Raw genomic sequence first — 21186 nt, forward strand, 5'->3', positions numbered from 1 at the left:
CCAATCAGCACCAGTTTCCTGATGCCTGTTGGGCTTTATAAGCTGTATTGTACTCTGGCATTTAACAATTTCTGTTCATTTGGTTCACTTTAAGAAGGGAATGTAACAATTGCCACAGTGTTCTGAGCCTCTGGTGTGTATTGATAAATATGGAACAGGTGTAACTGCAGCTTCTCTTTCTTTCTCCTTAAAAATTCCCTGAGCTAAAAAGTTGTTTGTGCAATGCCAAAGCAAGAACAGAACTCTGCTGCCAAGCTCCAGCACTCAGCTGCCAAGGGAGATGTGCAGCAGGCTGGAGTTCACAGGTAAAACAAGACCAAGCTTGGTGTGAAGCTGCCAAGAACACAAAACTGTGCTCAGGTGCTGCCTGAGGCTTCCCTGCAAGTTCCACATCCCCACAGGTAGGGAAAGTTCCAGCAACTGATGATGGCAGATTTTAAAGATTCTTTTACTACACAGCACAAATAATTCCACATTCAGCCCTGGTCTGACAGACAGGGTTTACACCTTGGAGAGGTTTCATTAACCAACAAATGCACTCACATCTCACCCACGACAAAAACCAGTTACCACAAGCTGGTTTATAAAACAGTCACAGGATTTATTGAGATAAATACAAATAGAAAGTTACATAGATTCTTTATTCTGACAAATGGGTGACACTTCCAGAGTGTCCCCACTTGAGTGGGCTCTGAACACCTCGGTGTGGTGACACAGCTGCCACATGCCCATCCCACCAGGGCCACAAGGAGGCTCAGACCTAAACAACATCACCAACATGCTTTGGATCACTGTGCTGGCTCATTCCCTACAGCATCCCAGCAATATTGCACCAACTACTGTTATTGTCATGTTCCTTAGCTGGAAATGCTGAAAAGTGATGTCCTTACTGCTGCTGTCAAAGTGGATGGACTAACCTAACTTTGCTCCACCTGGCTTTTTAAATACATATTTTGCATAATTTAAACAACCCAGAGAACTGCACATGAACACACTCATTGCATACATTTGTCTAGACAAGACATAAAGTGCAGCCTTTAGTCATGCTGAAATCATCTCTAGTTTAAAACTAAACCAAAAGGACAAACTTGCAGAGGGTAAATCTGGGTCCCAGACCTGCACATTGTCTACAAAAACCCCATCCCAGAGCTATGCTGGCCCCCATTAGGACATGCAGCTGTGGAGTGTAACAGGAGGTTTTAAACACCTGACTGAAATCACCTCGTTCAAAACCAACCTGAATTTGGGAGCCAGAGAGGTACCAAAATATTGTTAAAAAACAAAGAACTTGGTTCAGCCTTTTAGTGAACTTTTCTAGCTGGTGGCTTACCCTTGACACATCCTAGTTAAAAACTCCTGCTGAACAGTAACCAAACATGCTAAACCCTATGGAAGCTTGTGTTTCCCAGTGGATTATTGCAAGTCAAGGAATTATTGAAGGTGATCTGACAAACAGCAACCTGGGTTGGGTTAATGTTCAGGGTATTTAATTTATATACAGTTATTTCAAACATACTTACATATACACAAGCTTAAAAAAATCTGTTCAGTGCTGAGAAATTTAATGAACTGATAATAAAAAACAGAAGTGAAACCTTGTCAGAAAGGCTTTAGAAAATCTGAACTGTTAGAAAATATCAGTATAATGCCAGCATTAGGAAAAGATATTAGAACTAGAAAAAATTAATTTGAGGGGTCTTTTTGTTAAGAAATTGTAATCATAAAAAGTCTGTACTGAAGAAGCATTTGTTTTAAATTATAAAAAAAACTGTAAAAAATTAAATGTAGAATATTGCAGAGTTTACACTGTTTGCTGCAGTAGCAGTGGTGTATTTCTGCCTGCAACTTCCAAACAGCATTTTGTGATCTTTCAAGAAAACAATTTGCTACAAATACTGTACATATTATAATACATGACTGGTTAACTCATACAAAAGTGAGCCCTCCCAAAATACAGAAGCCAGCTGAGGAACCTACTCACTGTATTGCCACATCCAAACAAAACCAGAACAGGTATTTCTGTGAAAACCTTCCCCCATGTGAACTACTGACTATGGAACATGAAATAAGGGTGAATATTTACACAGGTCTGCTGAGGAGAAAGGATTCTGCTCTCAGAAAGAAAGTAACTGTTAGCAATGAAAGCATTTCTTTAGTGTTTAAGCATTAGTTTTTGAGCTGGACAAAGTTTCTATCCACAATAAATAAAAAAGACCTTTTTTTTTTCCAGGACCCACATTATTGCAGATTTGGGATCCAAAAGAAGACAGGGTCCAGCAGAAGTAGAAGCTTTACCATTTTTCTGAGGCCAACTGGACTAACACAATTCTGCTCTTTCTTCCAAGCCCCTGTTCCAACAGACAGGAGCCATCCCAGTTCACCTCACATTCTGACTTGGTGTTTGCCCCAGAGTTTGCCCTCCAACCCACAGAGGCTGCAGAGCCATTTCCCCACTGGGGTTTTGCAGAATTTAGAGCTCCTTTGTTTCTTAGGAAAAGCTGTTTGGGGTTTAAGCAGTGGGCAGGTTAAAAGGTGTTTGTTACATGAGGTGTGCATGCAGAACACACAGACCCAGGCCTGGATCTCCCTGTGATTCCCTTGTACAGCTCCTGGTGCTGAACTGAATTTTCCACTTAGGAGCTCTCCATTCTGCTCCTGGTTGAGGCAGCAGCAGCAGAACCTGACCTGTAGCACCTGCAAGGGCACTCAGAAATGTTGCTGTTATGATCTGTCAGCACTGTAAGGGCACAGCTCAGAAGGAACAAATTAACAGAAAACTCACAATATACAAAGAATCTTGAGCTCTCTGTGCTTTGAAAAGTATCACACATAAAAATGCTTAATGCTTAATTCTAGCAGTGAACCTACTTTAAAAAATGAAATTATTTTTGAGCTATTCCCACTGATACAGAATTAAGTTCTTCATAATTTTTTGTTACAATTCAAAACTATTCACATATATACACTTTTTTTTTTTTCAAATAAATGCAGTAGGTGGAACAGTACAAAGATTATAATAAAAGTGAGGAAAGAACAGCTTCAGGAAAGTTTGCTACAATCAGGTTTTAAGATTTAGCAATCTTTTTAAGCTTATAGCAAACTTGTACTAACAGAAATATTTTGTTTAAAAAATGAAATGTAAATTCCAATGATGCTTAAACACAGAGTGTGGTGTGAGACTTTACAGACAGTACTGAGGTGCAGGTGAGGTCACAGTTATCACCTCCATTTATGAAGGGAAAACCAAAAGGAAGGAATTACTCACAGGAATCAAACACACCGCTGTGGATGAAACAAGGTCATGAAATGGAGACTGCAACATTTCTCAACAGCCCCTTTCCTGCTCAAATAGGTAACAAAACCCACCTTATCTGTCCTCATTACTCACACTAACAGAAACTAGGTGAAAAACCATCCTGCTGTTCAGCCTTCACTGCACCACAACTCATTGTTTTTCAATGGTGATATTGTCCATGTTATCCTGTTTCAGTTTTATGGTGGCAAAGAAAGACACATCTTGATCTCTGTCAGACTGCAGGGCTAGAATGGTCTCTTCTGCAGCTTCTAGATGAGGATTGCCAACACTTTTAAAATAAGCTGGAATAAGGGGAGAAAAAAGACAATTTCAATCAAATCCAAAGGAATAAACCCTAGAGCTAAGTAGTGCAGAAATACAGAGAATGCCAAAACCATCTGGGGCAGCTTATCCAGCTTAGTCTCCTTACAGAAACCACAGGAAACTAAGGAAGCTGACAGAGAAAGAGAACTATGCTGCTTCTGATTCATCTTATTAGCTACTTAAATACTTCTAAGATAAACTTTTTTGCTAAGCCCTAAATAGAAATGTATCAATGAGCAACAGGAAGCTGCTACTGTACAACACATTCCAAACATTTTTCCTGACTTTATTCTGACAAAAAGATAGGAGATTTCTGTGCTTCTTCCTCTGAATAATCAGAGGGCAGGACACGAATTAGATCTGAGATTCACCAGAAGAGCCCAGATGGGGGTTTGCAGGCTGGAGCCGCAGGCAGAGCTGCCTCGGGCGGCTCGCGGGGCCGCAGCGCCCCCGTGTGGGGCCGCTCGGCACCTGCAGCGCGGCCGAGGCAGCTCCGGCCCCCTCAGGACCAGCATCCATCCCGTCCCACCTCCCGGGGCTGCAGAGCCACTCCAGCACTCTCAAATCCCGATTGAAATCCTAGATTTCAGTGCGTGGCTCTGTTTTACAGCCTTGCACCGACTGAGCTGCAAGAGCTGTGCTCCAGAGGAGAGCCCGAGGTGCTGGACCTTTCCAAGGGAATGGAGCACCACACCTTTCTCCAGCAGGGTCTGCCTGAGAGCCTTGGCCAGCAGGACTCTGACGTTGGGCACAGGATCTGATGCAAGGCTTAGAAGGCTGGGGAGTAAATGTTCAACAAACTGGTCCACAGGCATGCACTCCTCTTCTACTACAGCCTGTGAGACAAACACACAACAGAAAAAGCAAGATTTATGTTAAAAATACACTATTTGCCATTCCTTTCATTTCTTGTCCTTAATTTGGCCTGTTATAAAAAGCTCTGAATGAAAACACCTCACCCTGTGTCTAACCATTTTAAATTTCAGCCAAAGATGGGCCAAGAAAGAGCAGATTAATTTCTTTCAAGAATATTTTAAGAAATGCTGCTCTCTTGCCTGTCATCACCCTTTTCCCTTTGAATGCCCAACCCTTGCTCCTCACTGCTACCCAAGTGAGCGTTTTGGTTTGGAGGGGGTGAGTGGTGGCAGTAAAGAGGGAAATGGCTCCTGGCATCCAGCACCCGTTGGTGGTGTGAGGAGCTCTTGTGATGATCCTTTAGCCTAACATTTGTTTAATCCTTGGCCATGCATCCCTGTTTGCCTCTGGGATAGCAGATATTCATTCCAAGGAGCAGCTGTGGCAGCTGGAAGCACAGACCCAGGCAGGGATCCAGCCAGATGCCAGCACTGAGACCACACTGACTCTGACCAAACCAAAAATCACCAAAAAAACTGAGAGTCAAATTTCAGCTTTGCCCACATGCTGCAAAGCCCCAGGTTTAATGTACACATAGAAACAGAGAGAGAACATTCCAACCTGACAAATGAAGGCAAAGGCTTGTCTGCCAACCCACTTGGAGCAGTGGCGAAAGCGCACCACGAGCTCGTTGATGAAATTCAATCCCAGGGCATTGGCACTGTTGGTGTAGAACTTCTGCAGTATTGCTACAACCTGTGAGCCAGAGGAATGGGAGAAGGAGAGGAACAAAAAAAACACAAATGAAACTTCAGCCCTTAGACTTAAAAAGACAATTTCATTTGAATTCTACAAGGAACACTGTATTCAATGTAGTCAGCTCTGCTTGTAGGCTTCATTACAAATTAAATCAACTCTGAGGACAGATCAGTAGTTGGTTGTTCTGTGTTTTGTTGTGGCTTTTTTCCCCAGAATGAAGGAAGGTTTTCCAATTCACGTATACTGGCTTTCATTCACTTCAAAGGATTTCTCATTCACATACAACCACAGAGAAAAATACCAGTATCTGTGGCAGTCTGACAACTCAAAATATTTGAGTTTCACTTTTTTCCACATTGATTCCTGTGTTTATCAAAACATCCCTGTTCACCCTACAGTCTGAAAACACAACCATTCCAGGTGCCCTCTGCAGGACCATTTTGCTGCTCTCCTGCCAGGAAGTGAACTACATCCCCTACCAGTTTGAAGGAGATCCACCGAACTTCTGCCACTTTATCGGAGCACAGAGTCAGTGCAATGTGCCTTAGGTAGTCATAGACATCATTGGGGTTGTAGAGCTCCAGGATCAGGATCAGCTGCCTGGAACACAAAGGAAACCATGACTGTAGCAGGGGCAGCACCAGCCTGCTGCCATTCACCAGCTCTCACAGGTGGGGAAGGAGCACCAGGGTTACTACAGAGCCCTTGGGCAGTTTGTTCTTCTCTTCACTTCTTACAGGCACAGCCTTTAATCCATCAGGGAGGCCCAGAGAAACTGTGATCCAAACTACACATACCAGTGTATCAACATTAGCCAAAAGAACAAGCAAAAGCTACAAACAGAAGCATGAGAAGCCTTTTTCAGCTTCAAACCAACACCCTGGACATTCTTGCAAAGCAAACACTGAATATTTACCTCAGTGTAGAAATCTACATTTCAGAAAATAATTCCTATCACAGAAGCACCCAGAACTCAGTCCAGCCACACAGGGCCCAGGCAGTGGCAGCTCCACCAGGGCTCAGGGAGCTGCTGTGCAGCTTCTGTGCCACTGTGAGTTTGTTGTGCCAAACTACAAAGGGAGAGCAAGTCCTCAACAGGCCAAACACAGCAACAAAATAATCATCTACAAACTATGGCTACAATGGTGCTGCAAATATCTGTAGAAAAACAACTGCAGGATGTTAATCTACTTCTGTTTATATGCCCAAAAAAAAAAACCAACTGTATTTTTTAACTGTTTTTTCTTTCCTACACATTAAAAACATTTTTACATGCATGTCACTAATTTTTGCAAGAGTTTTGAACTAATAAATTCTCACTGAATAGTATCTATCAGATTGTCATATTTCATCAGCTGCAAGTGAACCAGATCTCCGTTTTAGTAAATCACAGGCATTTTAGTCATACATTACAACACAACTCATGAAGGAAAAAAAAAAAAAAATCAAAAATCCCAAACACCCTCAACTCCCCCCAGATAACCCTAACAAAAAGCCAGTGGCTTTTTCCTTCCTAAAGAAAGGTTGGGAACTTTTAGCTTCTAATCTAGATGTGCTAACTTCTGAATGTAATTACTTATTTCCAAGTTAGTAATACAGATTAAAAATCAGAAGTTAACAAAATTACATACTCTGCCAGCTCGTAACGAAACCTCCAGTTCCTGCTGTTATCAGTCACCACAAATTCTTGCAGCTGGTAAAGATACTCCCTCCTTTTGTCTGCATGAAGTAGCTAAAGGAAAAACATTACTGGTATCAAACTGATAAAACTTCAGACTTGCAGTTCTCTGGTGTGTCACTATTCACACCTAGGTGCATTTTCCTACTTGAAAGCCAGTGACCAATCACAAGGTGCTTCCTAAAAGCTGTGCACAGTCAGCTGAGTGCCTGGACACACACAAGTGACATCCAAAGTACAAGAAGTCATCCCTTTAGCAACACCCAAAGCACCATCTCTGCATATGAGAGTGAGGAACCAAAAGCTGAGGATCTGTGTGCATTCCACAGCAGCCCACCAGGATCTGCTCTCTTCTCTCCCAGCCCCAAACACAAATTGCTACTGGGCCAATTCTCCCAGTTTACAACAGCCAGCAGCATTTACAACCACATTTACAAAGGGCTTTCAGCTTGGTGTTTTGTTGGGATGTGGAGAAAAGAGAAGCAAGGCACATTAAAAGAAGGAATAGAGGCACACACACAAAATGGTAGCATGGTGAAAAACTAAACATTGATTAGATACTGAGACATGCACAGGTCATTCAAAAACTCTTCATATAATGGAGTCAGAAAAAATTTCATGTTGAGAAATTTATTACATTTTCCTACCTTCAGAAAGTCATAGAGGTGTTTGAGGACACCGATTCGCACTTCATCCAGGTCTTTCAGGAAGCCATTGAAAATTGGCACCAGATCAGCAGCTGTGAGCTGATCCCCCAGGATCACGGCCAGCTCGTGGATGGAGAAGGCCAGAGTGCGCCGCACCTTCCACTGCAAACGGCAGCGAGGGAGCCGTGAGGCACCAGGGCTGCCACAAACAAGCTTTGCAACTACCCCAGGTGAGGGCTGAGAGCAGCACAAACAGGGCCAGTAGAAATGTTAATCACATTTATGAAGTCTGCTTTCAATCTGGAATTTTATATTTTTAGTGCACGCTTATTCCTCTTTATGAAATTATGTGATCTTAAAGGTACAGTACAGACTGAAGAAAAAATCTCCTCCTCAAAATTCTGATTTTTGTTACAAACTTTTTTTTCTTACCTGTACATCTGAAGCCAGAGTCTCATAGGTGTCCTTGAGGCAGTGCCAGTTCTGCCTGCCCAGTGTCAGGGCCACCCCAGGCAGGCTGTAGGCACAGTGCTTGGCAATCTCAGTGTCAACAGTCTGGGCCCGAGCAGGGTCAGTCATGGACAGGTACTGGTCCAGTAAAGGCTGGGGGATGATGTCCTACAGACAGACACACTTCCATTTCAGAGCACAAAGAAAACACAGCTGCTGTGCTACAGTTCTACCCATCAGCCAGCACCAAAACACAAGAGACACAGCACCCCCTGTGTGTGTTACCCTCAGCAAGGGTACACGGCTCCAGTGGTTATCAATCCTCTCATCAGAACAGAGCAGCCAGCAAGGAACAGTCATTACAGCTTCACCAACACCCTGCACCCAAAAAGCTCAAAGTTCCTTCTGTGGTGATGCCAAACAGAATCAGTGACAGAGCAGACACTCAGTGCCTACCTTGCTTGCACAGGTTGCCTCTAAGGCACCAAAAAGGCAACAGAATGTTCTTGATTTCCCCATGTAAAACAGGGTTCTCCTTGAATTCTGGAGCATTCCTTCACATTCTGCAACTGATCCATTGCAGAAGGTATCACTGCATTAAGGGTAAGATGAATTACTCCACTAAATCCATTCAATGCCATTTTAATCACCTGTAATTTTGACTTGTCATCTTCAAATGGTGGATTATTTTCTTGCTCTTTCCTCAAAAAGACACTGGTTCCTCTGTGTTGTTCCTCTGAGTCCTGTAAGAGAAGGTACCAGGTAGTGAAATGAAGGAGATTTGGTGCTGTTTGGGCTATTTCAAAGCATCACAGTGCAGAACAACAGAGCTCAGATTGAGAGCAGCCCTGCACAGGCAGAGCCTTGTGCTGTGTGTTTATGCAAGTACAAAAAGAACAGTTGCACACTGGGGCAAACAGACTGTAGCAGCAACAAGAGCAGCAGTAAAGATTTACTTCTAAAGAAAGCAATCTAACATCTCAAACCTAACATTCATACTCATTTTGGATGGTTACTTTTAAATAGTTTTTATTCTTGAAATTCACTTAAATTATATTCAACAGAATTTAATCAGAAAAAATAACCTGTACAAGACTACTGCAAAATGACCCACATGGGTCATTGGTGTGCAAACAGAAATGATAACCCTTAATGGCTTTTCTTTTGTTAATTAGAGTAACTAGAATATGATAGCTTGGTCTAGCAATGTTCAAAGGCTTTGGATCAAAAGTGGGTCAGTTATGCCAGCACTACATAACCCCACACAGCTCAGACATGGAGCACAACCTGTACTTACTGTGCTTTTCAGCACACTGGTGCTTGACTGGTCACTGATGTCACCCTGGGAGGCAGGGGATGAAAGAGTGTCCCCCTGCACCTGCTTGCAGGCAGCATCTGAAACCACTGTTTCATCCAAAATCATTTTGTTCTGAAGATTGTCACCACTTTCTTCCATTTTTTTGGTGTCACAGTCACCAACAGAATCAAACTGAGCAGCTCTGAGAGCAGCAGACAGCACTTGGACCTGAGCTGCAGAAAGCAAAAGCTGGTTATTTAGTCCCCCTTCTGCATTTAAAGGCATTAAACTTGTAATTAATTCATCTGAAAAGAGAAAAGGTAGCCCAGTAGGAGCTGCACACAAATCTGTATTAGCAAACATTTGCTCTTGGAAAGAAAAGGCATTTTACTGCAGAGCACTCAAGGGACTTGGTGAAAACAAGACACTGAGCTGGCTATGGATGACAAGAAGGATTTGGTCCATGAAGCACAGATCCCACATCAGGCCAATGTCCTTTCAATGCTTTTGACAAAGGGTCTGTTGCAGGTGGGTAAGGAGGAAGAACTTGAAATTAGGGCCATTCTCAGTCAGCCAATATAAGATAAATTCAGCTTGTAACAGGTAGCACTGTCAGTAAACCCACAGTACCTACAATACTCAAAATCTGTTAAAACTGTCTTTATCAAGCTGTTTTTCCCCTTTTGTCTTTAGATCAATTTATTTTTCATGCAAACAGAAGCCAGGAACAATTCCCCAATTACTCTAGAAATAATTTAGGTCTTATGAAAAAAGCTGTTACATAACCTTCTACTATAATTTACTACTCAAGGTAGGTTCATCACCCTATGAAGATCAAGCTAATTAAAATGCAGTCAAGTGTTTTGTAAAGGCCAAGAAAACCTGCTCAGAGAAAACACAATTTCACTGTCACAGTCTCACCTTGAACATCTGGATCATCTATGTGCTCCTGTAAGCTTTCTAGAACCTTTTTAATTTCATTGCTAGCAACACAGTTATTGCACGGCCCAGAGCAGCCATCGTTGTGCTTGTCAGCCTTGAACTGCAGCAGCTCCAGGTCGTGGCTGATGTCGGGCAGAGGAGGGCGCCAGTACAGGAATGTGTTAAACACATCCGAGCCCAGCCCCGGAACGCTGCTCTCCTTCGTGCCTCCAGAGCCACCAGCAGCAGCTTTGTCACCCTGACACAAGGCAGACGCATCTTCTCCTGGGCTGGCACAACAATCTGAACTTTGTTCCAATGAATTTTTATTTAGGTCCTCAGAGAGCTTGGTATGAACTTCTGCTGAAGTCTGCTCAGTCGATGATTCTGGTTTGATTTCCATTGGTTGTTCTGAGCTAGAAAAAAATTTACTTTCATTAACTTTGAAGTACTCTGTAACAAGAAGTTGTCAGTTAAATGCTTCATAAAAGACAGCAGCAACATCAGAAGCTTTTCTCTAAAGAAAGACAGAATTTGTTACCACTATGCTTTACTTCACCAGTTTTCCCTTTGCCCTCGTGTGAAGCCAAAGTGAATTTTTCAATAATGTGGTTACACTCCAATGGGTGATCTCACTCTTCAGACCTTTTCTGGAACTGCATTCTCAAATTGAATTTTTAGCTTTGACAAACAACAAAACCCCTTTTTTTTAACCCCTTCCACCACATCCCACCTTTCCCAGGATTTACCTGGACAGTGCAGCACTGGCACTGGAAGGCATCACAGTGATATTGTTGCTTGGCTGACAGGGATTGGAATTCACATCCTGTGCTGGTGGTCGGATACTCAGTGTCCCATCCTCCCGAATGTACAGCCCAGCACTTGAAGGGTTTGCAAAGGTAGAAATAAATGGGCCAAGAGACTGAAAAGCAGCCTGACGAACCTGTGGTGGTGTGAGAGCAACACTCAGGCTTTGTGCAAGTCTCAGAGTTGAAAAATCTAAATTTGGTGCTATTTTCAGTAAGAACCAATTGGTTCTTAATATAACATTTTCATTTAATACCAAATATAACCAATTATCAAGTAAGTGCCACTTAAGCAAAGGGTGATACACCTATGCATGTATCTACAATCATTGGAAGTTATAAATTTGAAGGACAACTGTTTGCTTCAAGTCATTTATTTAACACAAGCAACCTTTTCTCAGAAGAGTATTTAAATTTATAAACTGTTGAGAGAGAGGAAACATAAGAAATTATCTCATTAGAGATTAGTTTTTTGCACATGAAGCTCTGATCTCAGCAAATGCACTTCAGAGCACAACTAAACATGTCCATTATGAGTTTAGGATGTGCCTGGGAGGAGGCATCCAGTGCAGAGGGAGTTACTCACCCATCTGCAGGTGTCACTGATCAGGCTGATGAACAGGGGGGACAGTTTGCTCCTGCGAACCTCTGGGGACGTGGTGTAGGACACTGCCATAAAGCATTCAGCACAGGCCTTCCTCATTCCCCACACACTGTCAGAACACAGCTCAAAGAACTTGGGAATCTGCCAAAACAAGCCAATCCAAACCCAATTAAAGACTAAACAAAGACTGCAGTAATATCAAAGTATTTGTTTGAAAACTAGAGACAATAAGTAAAGAACAGAAGAAAGAGGGACAGGTTAAATGCATACACTAATTAAAGGAATTGGAAAAAACCCATCTGTCTGTCACTTACTCCATTAGGAATATGTATACAACTATTTGCAGAAAGGAAGAATAGAAAGAATTATTAATGGCCTATTTTCTCTGAAATCATAATTGAATTGATGATCATCTAGTTCAGGAAAAAATAAAAGTGATAATTCTACAATGTGTGTGCATACATAAATATGTGTGTGTATATATACACATATCTGCTGTCAATTACATTGTTAAACATGTTTTGCAAAGGAAGAACTTTGCATTTCTCTTAATTCCCAACCAAGGCCTTAGCCAAATCAATTAAAAAATGCAGGCACACTGATTAATTTATAGAGAAGACAATAAAGGAACTCATTATTAAACTTTCTGAACTGAGAAATACAGGTCTTGCAAATTGATTTGGTTTTTACATACCAGCAGTCTTTCAGTGGCTTCTTGCCCAACTGCATTACAAATGTCCCCAAAATTAGCTGCACAAATCTAAGAAATAAAAAGTCATTAATAACACTGTGTCTCTTTCAAGGGCATTAGTTTGATTATCAACTCCACCATGCGTTATTTATCCCATCAAACAACTGCACATGTTTTGAGTCTTCCAATTTCAGGCCTGTAACTGCATCATGTAATATTAACTCACCCAAACAGAGTCACTGGAGCAAGTGTCCATACACCACATGCCTCTGGGATCAATAGCAATGAGGAGCATCATCTGCTCCAGTAACCACCACAAGGGACAATAAGCCCCCATGAAAGTTTCAATCACTTTGAGCAGCAGCTGTCAGACCCAAAGCAGGCCAGAACATGATCCCAGGGTCAGGACTTAGGTGTACTGACAGCACCACCCTGGCTCAAGGTGGCTTAAGTGCTTTGCTGAAGCAAGGTTTAATCAAGGTCTCAAGTTCGTGCCATTGCCAGGCCACTGCAGAGCTCTCATTAAGGCAAAAGGGACATCCCCTCAGGCTGCAAAAAGATGTTGGCAAAATCTGAAATCATTTCAGATAGAGCTGTGTTCATATACATTTTAGTCACTCCCTGTGCTTATTTAGAAGGCACTAAAAGCAGCTCAAATTCCAGCAAGTGCAGCTTATATTGCAAACCAAGCTGCAGCTTGGTGTGACCCTTAAGTCTATACAAGTATTTTAATACTTCTTATGCTACAAGTTGCCTTTTGTACTCAAACATGAGTTAAAGTCTTACACTTTGGAGATTTCTCCTTTCAATAACAACAGATTTCTTTTTAAAGGAAGGATTTCTCAAAAGTCTATTACTTTTGAATTTTGAAATAAGATGCTAGAAATTATAAAAGTTGCTACTATCCTATAAGCTTACAAGGAAACATTGTGCAAAACTATTAAATGTGCAAGAGCAGTTATCAGTTTAACTACTGGACCCAACCTTCTGGCCAAAGTCTGTCACCTGTTCCTTACTGAACCACAGAAACTAGAACCATGGCAATAAATCAAAACCCTTCCAGAGGCTTTCAAAGTCCATCAGAGTTATGATTAAATTCTGCAGGAAAGCATTTGAGCAGCAGTGCAATCTCACTGTCAGGTGCTTTAGGGCTGGACACACACCAACCTTTCGGACTTGGAACAATTTCCCATCACTGCACAGCTCACAGAAACGAGGCAGCAGCATGTGCTCAACTGTTGTTCTGCTCAACATAGAAGCCATTTTACAGATTATCTGAAAATCAGGAATGGAATATGAGTAAGGAGGAGAAAATTATAAAGCTTTTAAGCACAGCCAAATATTCCTCCTAAAAATTACCTCAGAGAGCAAGACAGTGATTACAATCACACAGATGAAGCTGCTACACATTATTTGTATTTCCATACACCTGTTTTATGTAAAGCACAAACAGCTTTGCTTTAAAATCATTATATGCCAGAACATAACATTTCTGCATTTAACTCCTTGTCTTTTTTTATCTGGTTAAATAGACTTTTTATTAGAGGTTTGTTTTCAAGGTGTTTGCAATGTGGCAAACACCGGCATTTTGTATGAAGACAAAAGTTCCATTGCATAAAGGATCTTATAAAAAAAAGCATATTAGAAACATCCCAAGCTCCAGCATGCAATAAGAGATTGGTCTTTAACAGCTCAGATACTTAAAAACATGCACAGTCCCAGCTCTGTAGGCTCAGAGACCACAATAAAATAGAAGTTTGGCACACAGCAGGAGACAAAAAAGGGAGTGCAAGAAAAAGGAGTGATTTATGTGAGCCACTGCACACTCTGCAGGAATGATGAACAGGAATTTTAGGAGTTAACAGTGGAAAGGAAGTTAGCAACATGCTCCTTAATTCAGCTTTCTCTGAGGAACCATCAGTTTCCTCTACCAACACAAACCATGTTTCTGCTGTGAAAATCATGTGCTTTGGGTTGGGTGTTTCCTTTCAGCTGTAATTCTTGTGTTTGCAAAAGGAGAAAGCGAGGGGCTCTGATGCACCAGGGGTTTAATGCTTACACAAACATCATCAGATTACAGTCCTCATCTTTCTGGTTTTATTTTTCAAAAAATATTGAAGCTTTCTACCTTCACAAAAAATAAGCTTTATTCCTTTCTAGGAATGCTTGTCCTTGTAATAGAATGCTCAACAACTAAGGAAGAGACCATTCAAGGACTTTCCTACAAATTTTCAAACTCCTAAAAGGCATCTGGTGCTCAGATGTCATCCTGGAAAATTGCCTAAGCAATTCCCAACTCCCAAACAAGGAAGAGGAAAATCTAGCTGGTAAAATATTTTACAGGTCAAGTGTCAGATATCCATGCTGAAATGTAATTACACACCAGCACTTTTCTGTGGAGTCAACTGATTTCTTGAAAGTCACAGGCAATGTTTTTTTCAGAACACTTCAGAACAGAGATCAGGTCACATTTCCACAACATTACTGTGAAACCTGGTAAAGCAAATGTAAAAAACACTCTGGGGAATGTAACAATCCTAACAAGAATTTTAAAAAAGGCTGCCAAGGACCAATTGTATTTTAAAGCTCTTCAGCTACTATTTTGACATCATTTGGCATCCTGAAGCATAAAGATGGTCTCTTTAAATCTGATATTTTCAAAAATGCAGAATAAAAATTAAAGACTTGCTTTGTTAAATAAAAATCCAAACATCTTACTGAATAAACACAAAGTTTGATGGCTTACTTTTTTAATGTCAGCACTATTCCTGGACCTCATCTTAATCACCACTATAAATTAATGTTATCAACTTACATTGACAGCTTCCACCTTGTACTCATCATCACTGTCAGGAGCAGAGAGGTCCAGCAGAATTGGACACACCTTATTTTCAATGTCACTCTGAGCCACAAGATCTTGTTCCAGCAGAATCAGCAGTGCTTCCTGGCCTGCCTTTCTGACCTGTAAACAAACACACAAAACCAGTCTGGCACTAGAAAAACAACATTTACAGATACAACAACCACAAAAGCCTCTATGCTTTGAATGGACACAAAAAAAAAAAACAAACCCAGAAAAAGTCTTAGTTTTATTATCATAAGGAATTAGTAACAAATACTAAAGTTTAATACAATCATTAGATGGTATTTCATCACATTCTGAAAATAAGATAAAAGATGAAGTAGAAGACAGAGTTTTCAAGCCATGACTCCTGTAACAGATTCTGTCCATGTGCTGTCAGACAAATCCTGAAGTCTCCCATTATCTATCTGCTAAGGGAAGTATGAAATTTTTGTATTTTTGGTTTTTGTTTTTTTAAAACCAAAAATACAAAAAAAATCAGTCCTCCCTAGCAGAATGTACTGAAACCAATAAACACAGAGCACTACATAACAGCCAGATATCAACTAACAGGGAATTTTCTCTTCTCCTTTCTCATGCTTTAAATTCACTGAACCACACAGAATTGTCCAAGGATTCAACTCCTGTTGTCTGTTTTTCCTACCTGATTGTTAACATCTGTGAGGTACCTCACTACTATGGGCATAAGGTATTCAAAAAATGCTGTTGGGAATTTTGGTCGACTTTCTTGTAGAAAGATGGCAATAGGAGGAATCTGCTCCATCAGCTCTGTGCGAACAGTTGGCTCTGGAAATACAAATCAGGTTACACTGGTAAATATGAAATGAAGATCAGGTACCTTAAAAAAAAGGTAGCATTTTTCTTTATGTTTGCACAACAGAGGAAAATTAAAATAACTAAAACCTAGAAATAGCATCACAGAGATTGCCTGACAGAGTAGCCTTACATCATCACAGTTCTGAGACTTGGGATCAGTTCCCAAATCAATCCAATAAAATGAGATCACAAGGTGGAAAATCAGTCACCATGAATGTATGCACAGGAACTATTAAAACACAAAACTGCTCTGTGCCACTTAAACCAGATACAACAAATCAAATCTAACAAATTTCTTGAAAAATGTTGCTTCAGGCCCTATAGTAAGAATAGGCCTTTCATTTAACATTTACCATACAAAATATTTAAAAACCAAGAGATAAAAATGAATCTGTTTCCACTGACAGATCTTCCTGCTGGATGATTCAACTTCCTCAGTTCATTCATTGTCTTCTCAAAATCGGAAGTCAGCATTTCCTATGTTGCAATTTACATGAAATAACTTACACAAATTAAAAAACAAACAAAAGCAAACTTTCAAACCTGCATCTTCAGAGAGCCTGACCACTATTTCCATCACAGTCAGAAAGTCTTCTTCATTGGTACTGAAATCTCGAAAGACATCCAGAAGTCCCCTGGCAATAATTTGCCTGTGGAGTGAACACAACAATTGCCTTCAAATCCAGCCAGTGCCACTTAGATGGGATGCAAGGGGAATTTATCACATGTAAATGGCACCATAAAACAGATCAAGCTGTTCTCTGAACATTGCAATACCAACAAAATAAAGATGGAATCAAGAGATCTTATTTGATAATCAAGGCTGAAAATCTCTTTTCATGGAGTGTTTTACAAGTTACTCAAATAGAAATAACATCAGGCATGTATTTGGGAGAATAATGAAAGACACAGCAACATCTTAACATGCACAGTGCACTCAGACTCAGGCACCACCAAGTCTCACCACCACCCTTACCTGTTAAATACATTATCACTGAAGGCATATTTCTCCAGACGAGCCAGTGGAGTTAAGTTATCCTGGCCAGGAATATCCAAGAATGCTGTTATCCTCATGCTGTCACAGTCTGGGCCATAATCTTCAAAGCCAACTTGAATGACATGAAAAGTAACCCAAAAAAAAAAAAAAATCCAAGAGTCAGCAAGAGATGTTACAATGTAAAATACAAGAAACCAGTAACTATTTATTTAAAAGTAATTGCACAGCACTGCAAACAGCTTACAAAATCGTCTGAAACTGTATCTAATGAAGTTGAGTATAACACTTGCACACAGACTTGTAAATCCAAGCTTCAAAATTTAACTGCCAAAATCCCTGGCTTTAAACACACTTTACTTTGCCCTTTCAGTGGAGGATCCACATGCACTGAGTTAAGAGGGCTCAGCTGACAATTGCACATCACAAACTTTGGGAAAAAAACTTCAGTGAAGGTGCTGGGAGCTCCCTGCTGCACCTATCAACTATGGGCTTTTTTTCTGTGAAACCCACTCTTCTCTCACTTTATATGGTAAAAATCCTTCTGTTCCAAGCCTCAGTTTTTTCCCAAATTTCCTATGTAAAACTCTGCTCTCCAATTATTCAGCAAAAGTTAAAACACTGCCAGAAATACAACTCAGGAAAAGAGGAAGTCATCTGAACATACTTGGCGAAAAATGCTCTATCTGGCTCTTCAGGGGGGAAAAAGCAGATTGGTTTAGGTCTCCAAGGAACCCAGGTGAGTTAAAATACTACAGAAGTTCCAAATTCTGCTTTTCTCACAGACAACGTGCTCAACAAATCCAATAGATTTCAAACACAGAGAACTGTGGGGTTAGATTAAATATTTACATTTCAAATGTGCACACAGATACAAGTGAACCCACAGGCACACAATAGGAAACAGATGCTAATGATTCCCAGCTTTTTGAAATGCTGACATATTGCACTGACACCCTTATTTCCCCTCCACTGGTCATTATTATTTCTCATGCCTGCTCCTTACAGCAGTGTCTGGCTGGTTCAAAACCTTTTTCTGCACAAGTGTAAACAATTGACAGAGCCCAGGTCTGTCTGGGATAAATCTGCTCCAGGATTTCCCCCCAGTCAGAGCAGCTGGGGAGGGAAAATGCAGATTTGCTGTGTCCCTGACAGCTCAGGGGAGTTACAGTGTCTGCAGCATTGAACATTTCCTTTCTGAGGCTGCAACAAACTCTGACTATCCTTATGTCTGTGCAATTATTGGGTATATTTGAAATTCACACAGACCAGACACTCAGTAGCTGATTTTTGAGCTTAGTCACCTGTTACACAAAGAAAGACTGATCAGAATCAATATTCTTGTCATTAGCTTTGCCTAGTTCCCACCTGTCCCTAATTAGAAACACTTTAACAATTAAAGCTATTAGTTCACTTCAAATAGTGCAGAATTCCTACCAATTCAAACAACAATGAAATAAATCCCAGTTCTAACTTTGACTGCAACACCACACCTGGGACTAATCTTGTAAACATGATGTACATGTTTAATTTTACTGCATGGAGCAGCTCCATGATTCATTTAAAGTTCTTAAGCACACACCAGGGCTTCCAAGAGCAGAGAGAAAACAGAGCACCACTACTTATGCTCAGGATTGAGAGTTAAATACCTGACATTTTTTCCATACACCCTCACTACACATAAGTAAGGAATAATCATGGCAGAATCCATTTTGTCCTCTCTCAAGAATTTTAATTTTCTTTTTCCATAAAATAGGACACCATAGATATCCACAGGTTTCAGAATACACCAAATAAAGCAAATCCCAAATATTGAACTAGTATTTTTTATCTAATCTTCCTTCACAGGTACATCTATTATTCAGTATTTTCCCCTCTAACTAGATCAAAAAAGTGAGCTTGAAATCTGCTCACCCATAAACAGCAATAAATGTGACAGTTTTCACAGCTGAACTTGAGTTCACTGTGCTTGAATGCTGCTCAGGGCTGTGAGAAACTCAGGGTCACAGGACCCAGTGGAGCAATTCAATGTCATCCCCCAGTGTCACCATCCAGATTTCACAGCACAAACCAGTAAATACCAGCACTCAGCACAATGCTTTAATCAGCTCAAGAAGGTAATTTTCCCCCCTGGTGTTTGTATTAGGAAAAACAAATTATTTAAATACTTTCTTATTAATTACACAAAGGGCATAAATAAGCTAATTCTTTCTTCCAGGTGACCCATTACCTTATGAAAACATGTTTTAAGCTGCACTTGAATTTAGCTAGATTTTACTACAGCTTTTTCTCACATTCAGAATAAGTCCCTAGACTTCCTGTTTCAACACAATTGATCTTCAGTGTGCATGACACTATTGCACCTATTTACTTAAGCAAGTAAGAATCCAGTTCCAGTGATTTATTTCACTGAGGCTTTCCTGAAACACACCCTGAACTCTCTGCTAGCCTGGTCTCTGGACAACATTACCTTAGTCATGGGACACCTGAACTCTGCTACAACAGAGAGCTCTTAATTCCATAATTCTAAAGGTAATGTCAAATTAATTAACATAATCCAAGAATATTTTTAAATCACATAATTTTCATAAAGCTCTAAAAGGTACATTTATTTCCCTGTTCATCCTGGAATAGATAACTTCTTTAATGAATTACCACTTATGGCAAAACTGTCTTTATCTAGACATTTTTATTCACTCAAGTTTTGCCTTACAAGCATCAAGCCTCTTAATCAACTTAGCAGACAAATCTGTTACAGTCTAAACAGAACAGCCAAGGAGTGAACACTGATGGACAACAAACACTCCCAGGAATGGTCCAAGGCCAAAACCCATAAGGAAACAACCTTGAAGTTTCCTTTATTTTTGCTTCTCACACTTTACACAGCGCTACCTACTAGGGAAAAGCAGAAACCTCAAAGGCTGAGAGCAACAACCACCAGAATTCCACAGAAGCAGCTCCTCCCACAGAGGCAACGTCCCTGCACATCTTCCAAAGGGAAGACTTCAGATCCCAGTTGTATGCCAATATTTCCCCATGGAAAATTCTCCTTTCTCCTAAATCAGCTTTCTCATGCTCAGCTGGGAAGGTGGGTGGGATGGGTCCACCTGTTTCACATTTCTAAGCGGTCTCAAACAATAAAAGTCTTGTGAGAAACAAAGTTTCACACAAGAAACGAATACAACATCTTTCTTTTTAAATAGAAAAGCCAATCCAAAGCGTCAAGGAAGCCACCCCACATTGAGAGCTGCTTTCTAAGGCAACAGGAGTTCGTATCGCTGTCAGTCAAAGCTTTATCTCCTGAAGTCACAGCGCTGACCAGGCTGGCTCAGGTCTGACAGGTCTGACACAGCCCGGGACTACCGGGGCGTGTGATGGAGCCGTTCCCTGCTCTGGGACCGGGGCTCGGTACCCAACCCAGACCCGAATTTGTGCGATCCAACCGGAGCACGCACGGAGATCTTCCCTTCACCCCGAGGTGCGCTCGCAGCACAACCCCGGGATGCAGGAGCAGCGGAAAACGCGTCCTCCCAGCCCCTACAGCTTTGGAAAGTCTCCTTGCTGAGCTGAGCAATCCCTGGGCTAAGTATCCTAATTCCCACTGACAACAGGAGCGGGGCTGATCCCCTCGTCCCTCCGTGCGCCTTTCCCAGGCTGCCGGAGCTGCTGTTTACACCGAGCCCAGCGGGGATGGTCCCAACACCCCGGGAGCCTTCACCTGCCAGAACTGCCACAAAATCCTCCCCTCGCCCTCACCAGGGTGCAAGTGCGGAGGGGGAAAGAGGGCGACAGGAGGACCCCGGGGTGGGAATGCGGGCCTGAACAGGGAGCAGAAAAATAAAAAACAGTTACTCACAATCATCTAAGTCATCCTGCAAATCCACAAAATACAAAGGGATCCCTACAAACAAAAAACAGAAGAGAGATACCAGGGGGTTGGTTTCGGAGGGACGGCGGCAGCCCCGGCTGAGCCGCCCGCCCGCCGGCCCCACTTACCGGCCATCTTGAAATGGACATGGGCGAGGAGGAGGAGCGGGAGGGCACAGGGAGGAGCCGCGGGTGCTTCCTGTCGCCGGGTCAGCCCCGAAACGCCACCGGGTGAAGGAGCAGCGGCTGCCGGGGGTCGAGTGGTCCCTCAGCGCCCAAAGGGGGACAACAGCGAGCGGGGAGCACGGGCGGGGACTCC

The 21186-nt window shown here is 41.7% G+C and overlaps 1 protein-coding gene across 2 annotated transcripts; it reads right to left on the reverse strand.

Moving 5' to 3' along the window:
• Window positions 1–586: 586 nt before the first annotated feature.
• On the reverse strand, window positions 587–21127 carry LOC135456434 (serine/threonine-protein phosphatase 4 regulatory subunit 1-like). Of its 2 annotated transcripts, XM_064730278.1 has the most exons (20): window positions 20997–21127; window positions 20857–20901; window positions 16983–17115; window positions 16550–16656; window positions 15834–15976; window positions 15143–15289; window positions 13495–13602; window positions 12331–12396; window positions 11619–11777; window positions 10976–11169; window positions 10227–10642; window positions 9306–9538; window positions 8659–8751; window positions 7991–8176; window positions 7559–7720; window positions 6865–6965; window positions 5713–5833; window positions 5096–5230; window positions 4314–4455; window positions 587–3597 (listed from the first exon to the last, which is right to left on the reverse strand). In XM_064730278.1, the coding sequence occupies exons 1-20, from the start codon at window positions 21001–21003 to the stop codon at window positions 3446–3448; spliced, it is 2850 nt and encodes a 949-aa protein (XP_064586348.1). In that variant the 5' UTR covers window positions 21004–21127; the 3' UTR covers window positions 587–3445. The 2 variants fall into 2 exon arrangements, with proteins under 2 accessions (XP_064586348.1, XP_064586349.1); XM_064730279.1 differs by lacking the exon at window positions 20857–20901 and having other exon boundaries at window positions 20997–21066.
• Window positions 21128–21186: the final 59 nt, after the last annotated feature.

Source organism: Zonotrichia leucophrys, chromosome 20, assembly GCF_028769735.1.
Source record: "Zonotrichia leucophrys gambelii isolate GWCS_2022_RI chromosome 20, RI_Zleu_2.0, whole genome shotgun sequence".
NCBI classification, from domain to species: domain Eukaryota; kingdom Metazoa; phylum Chordata; class Aves; order Passeriformes; family Passerellidae; genus Zonotrichia; species Zonotrichia leucophrys.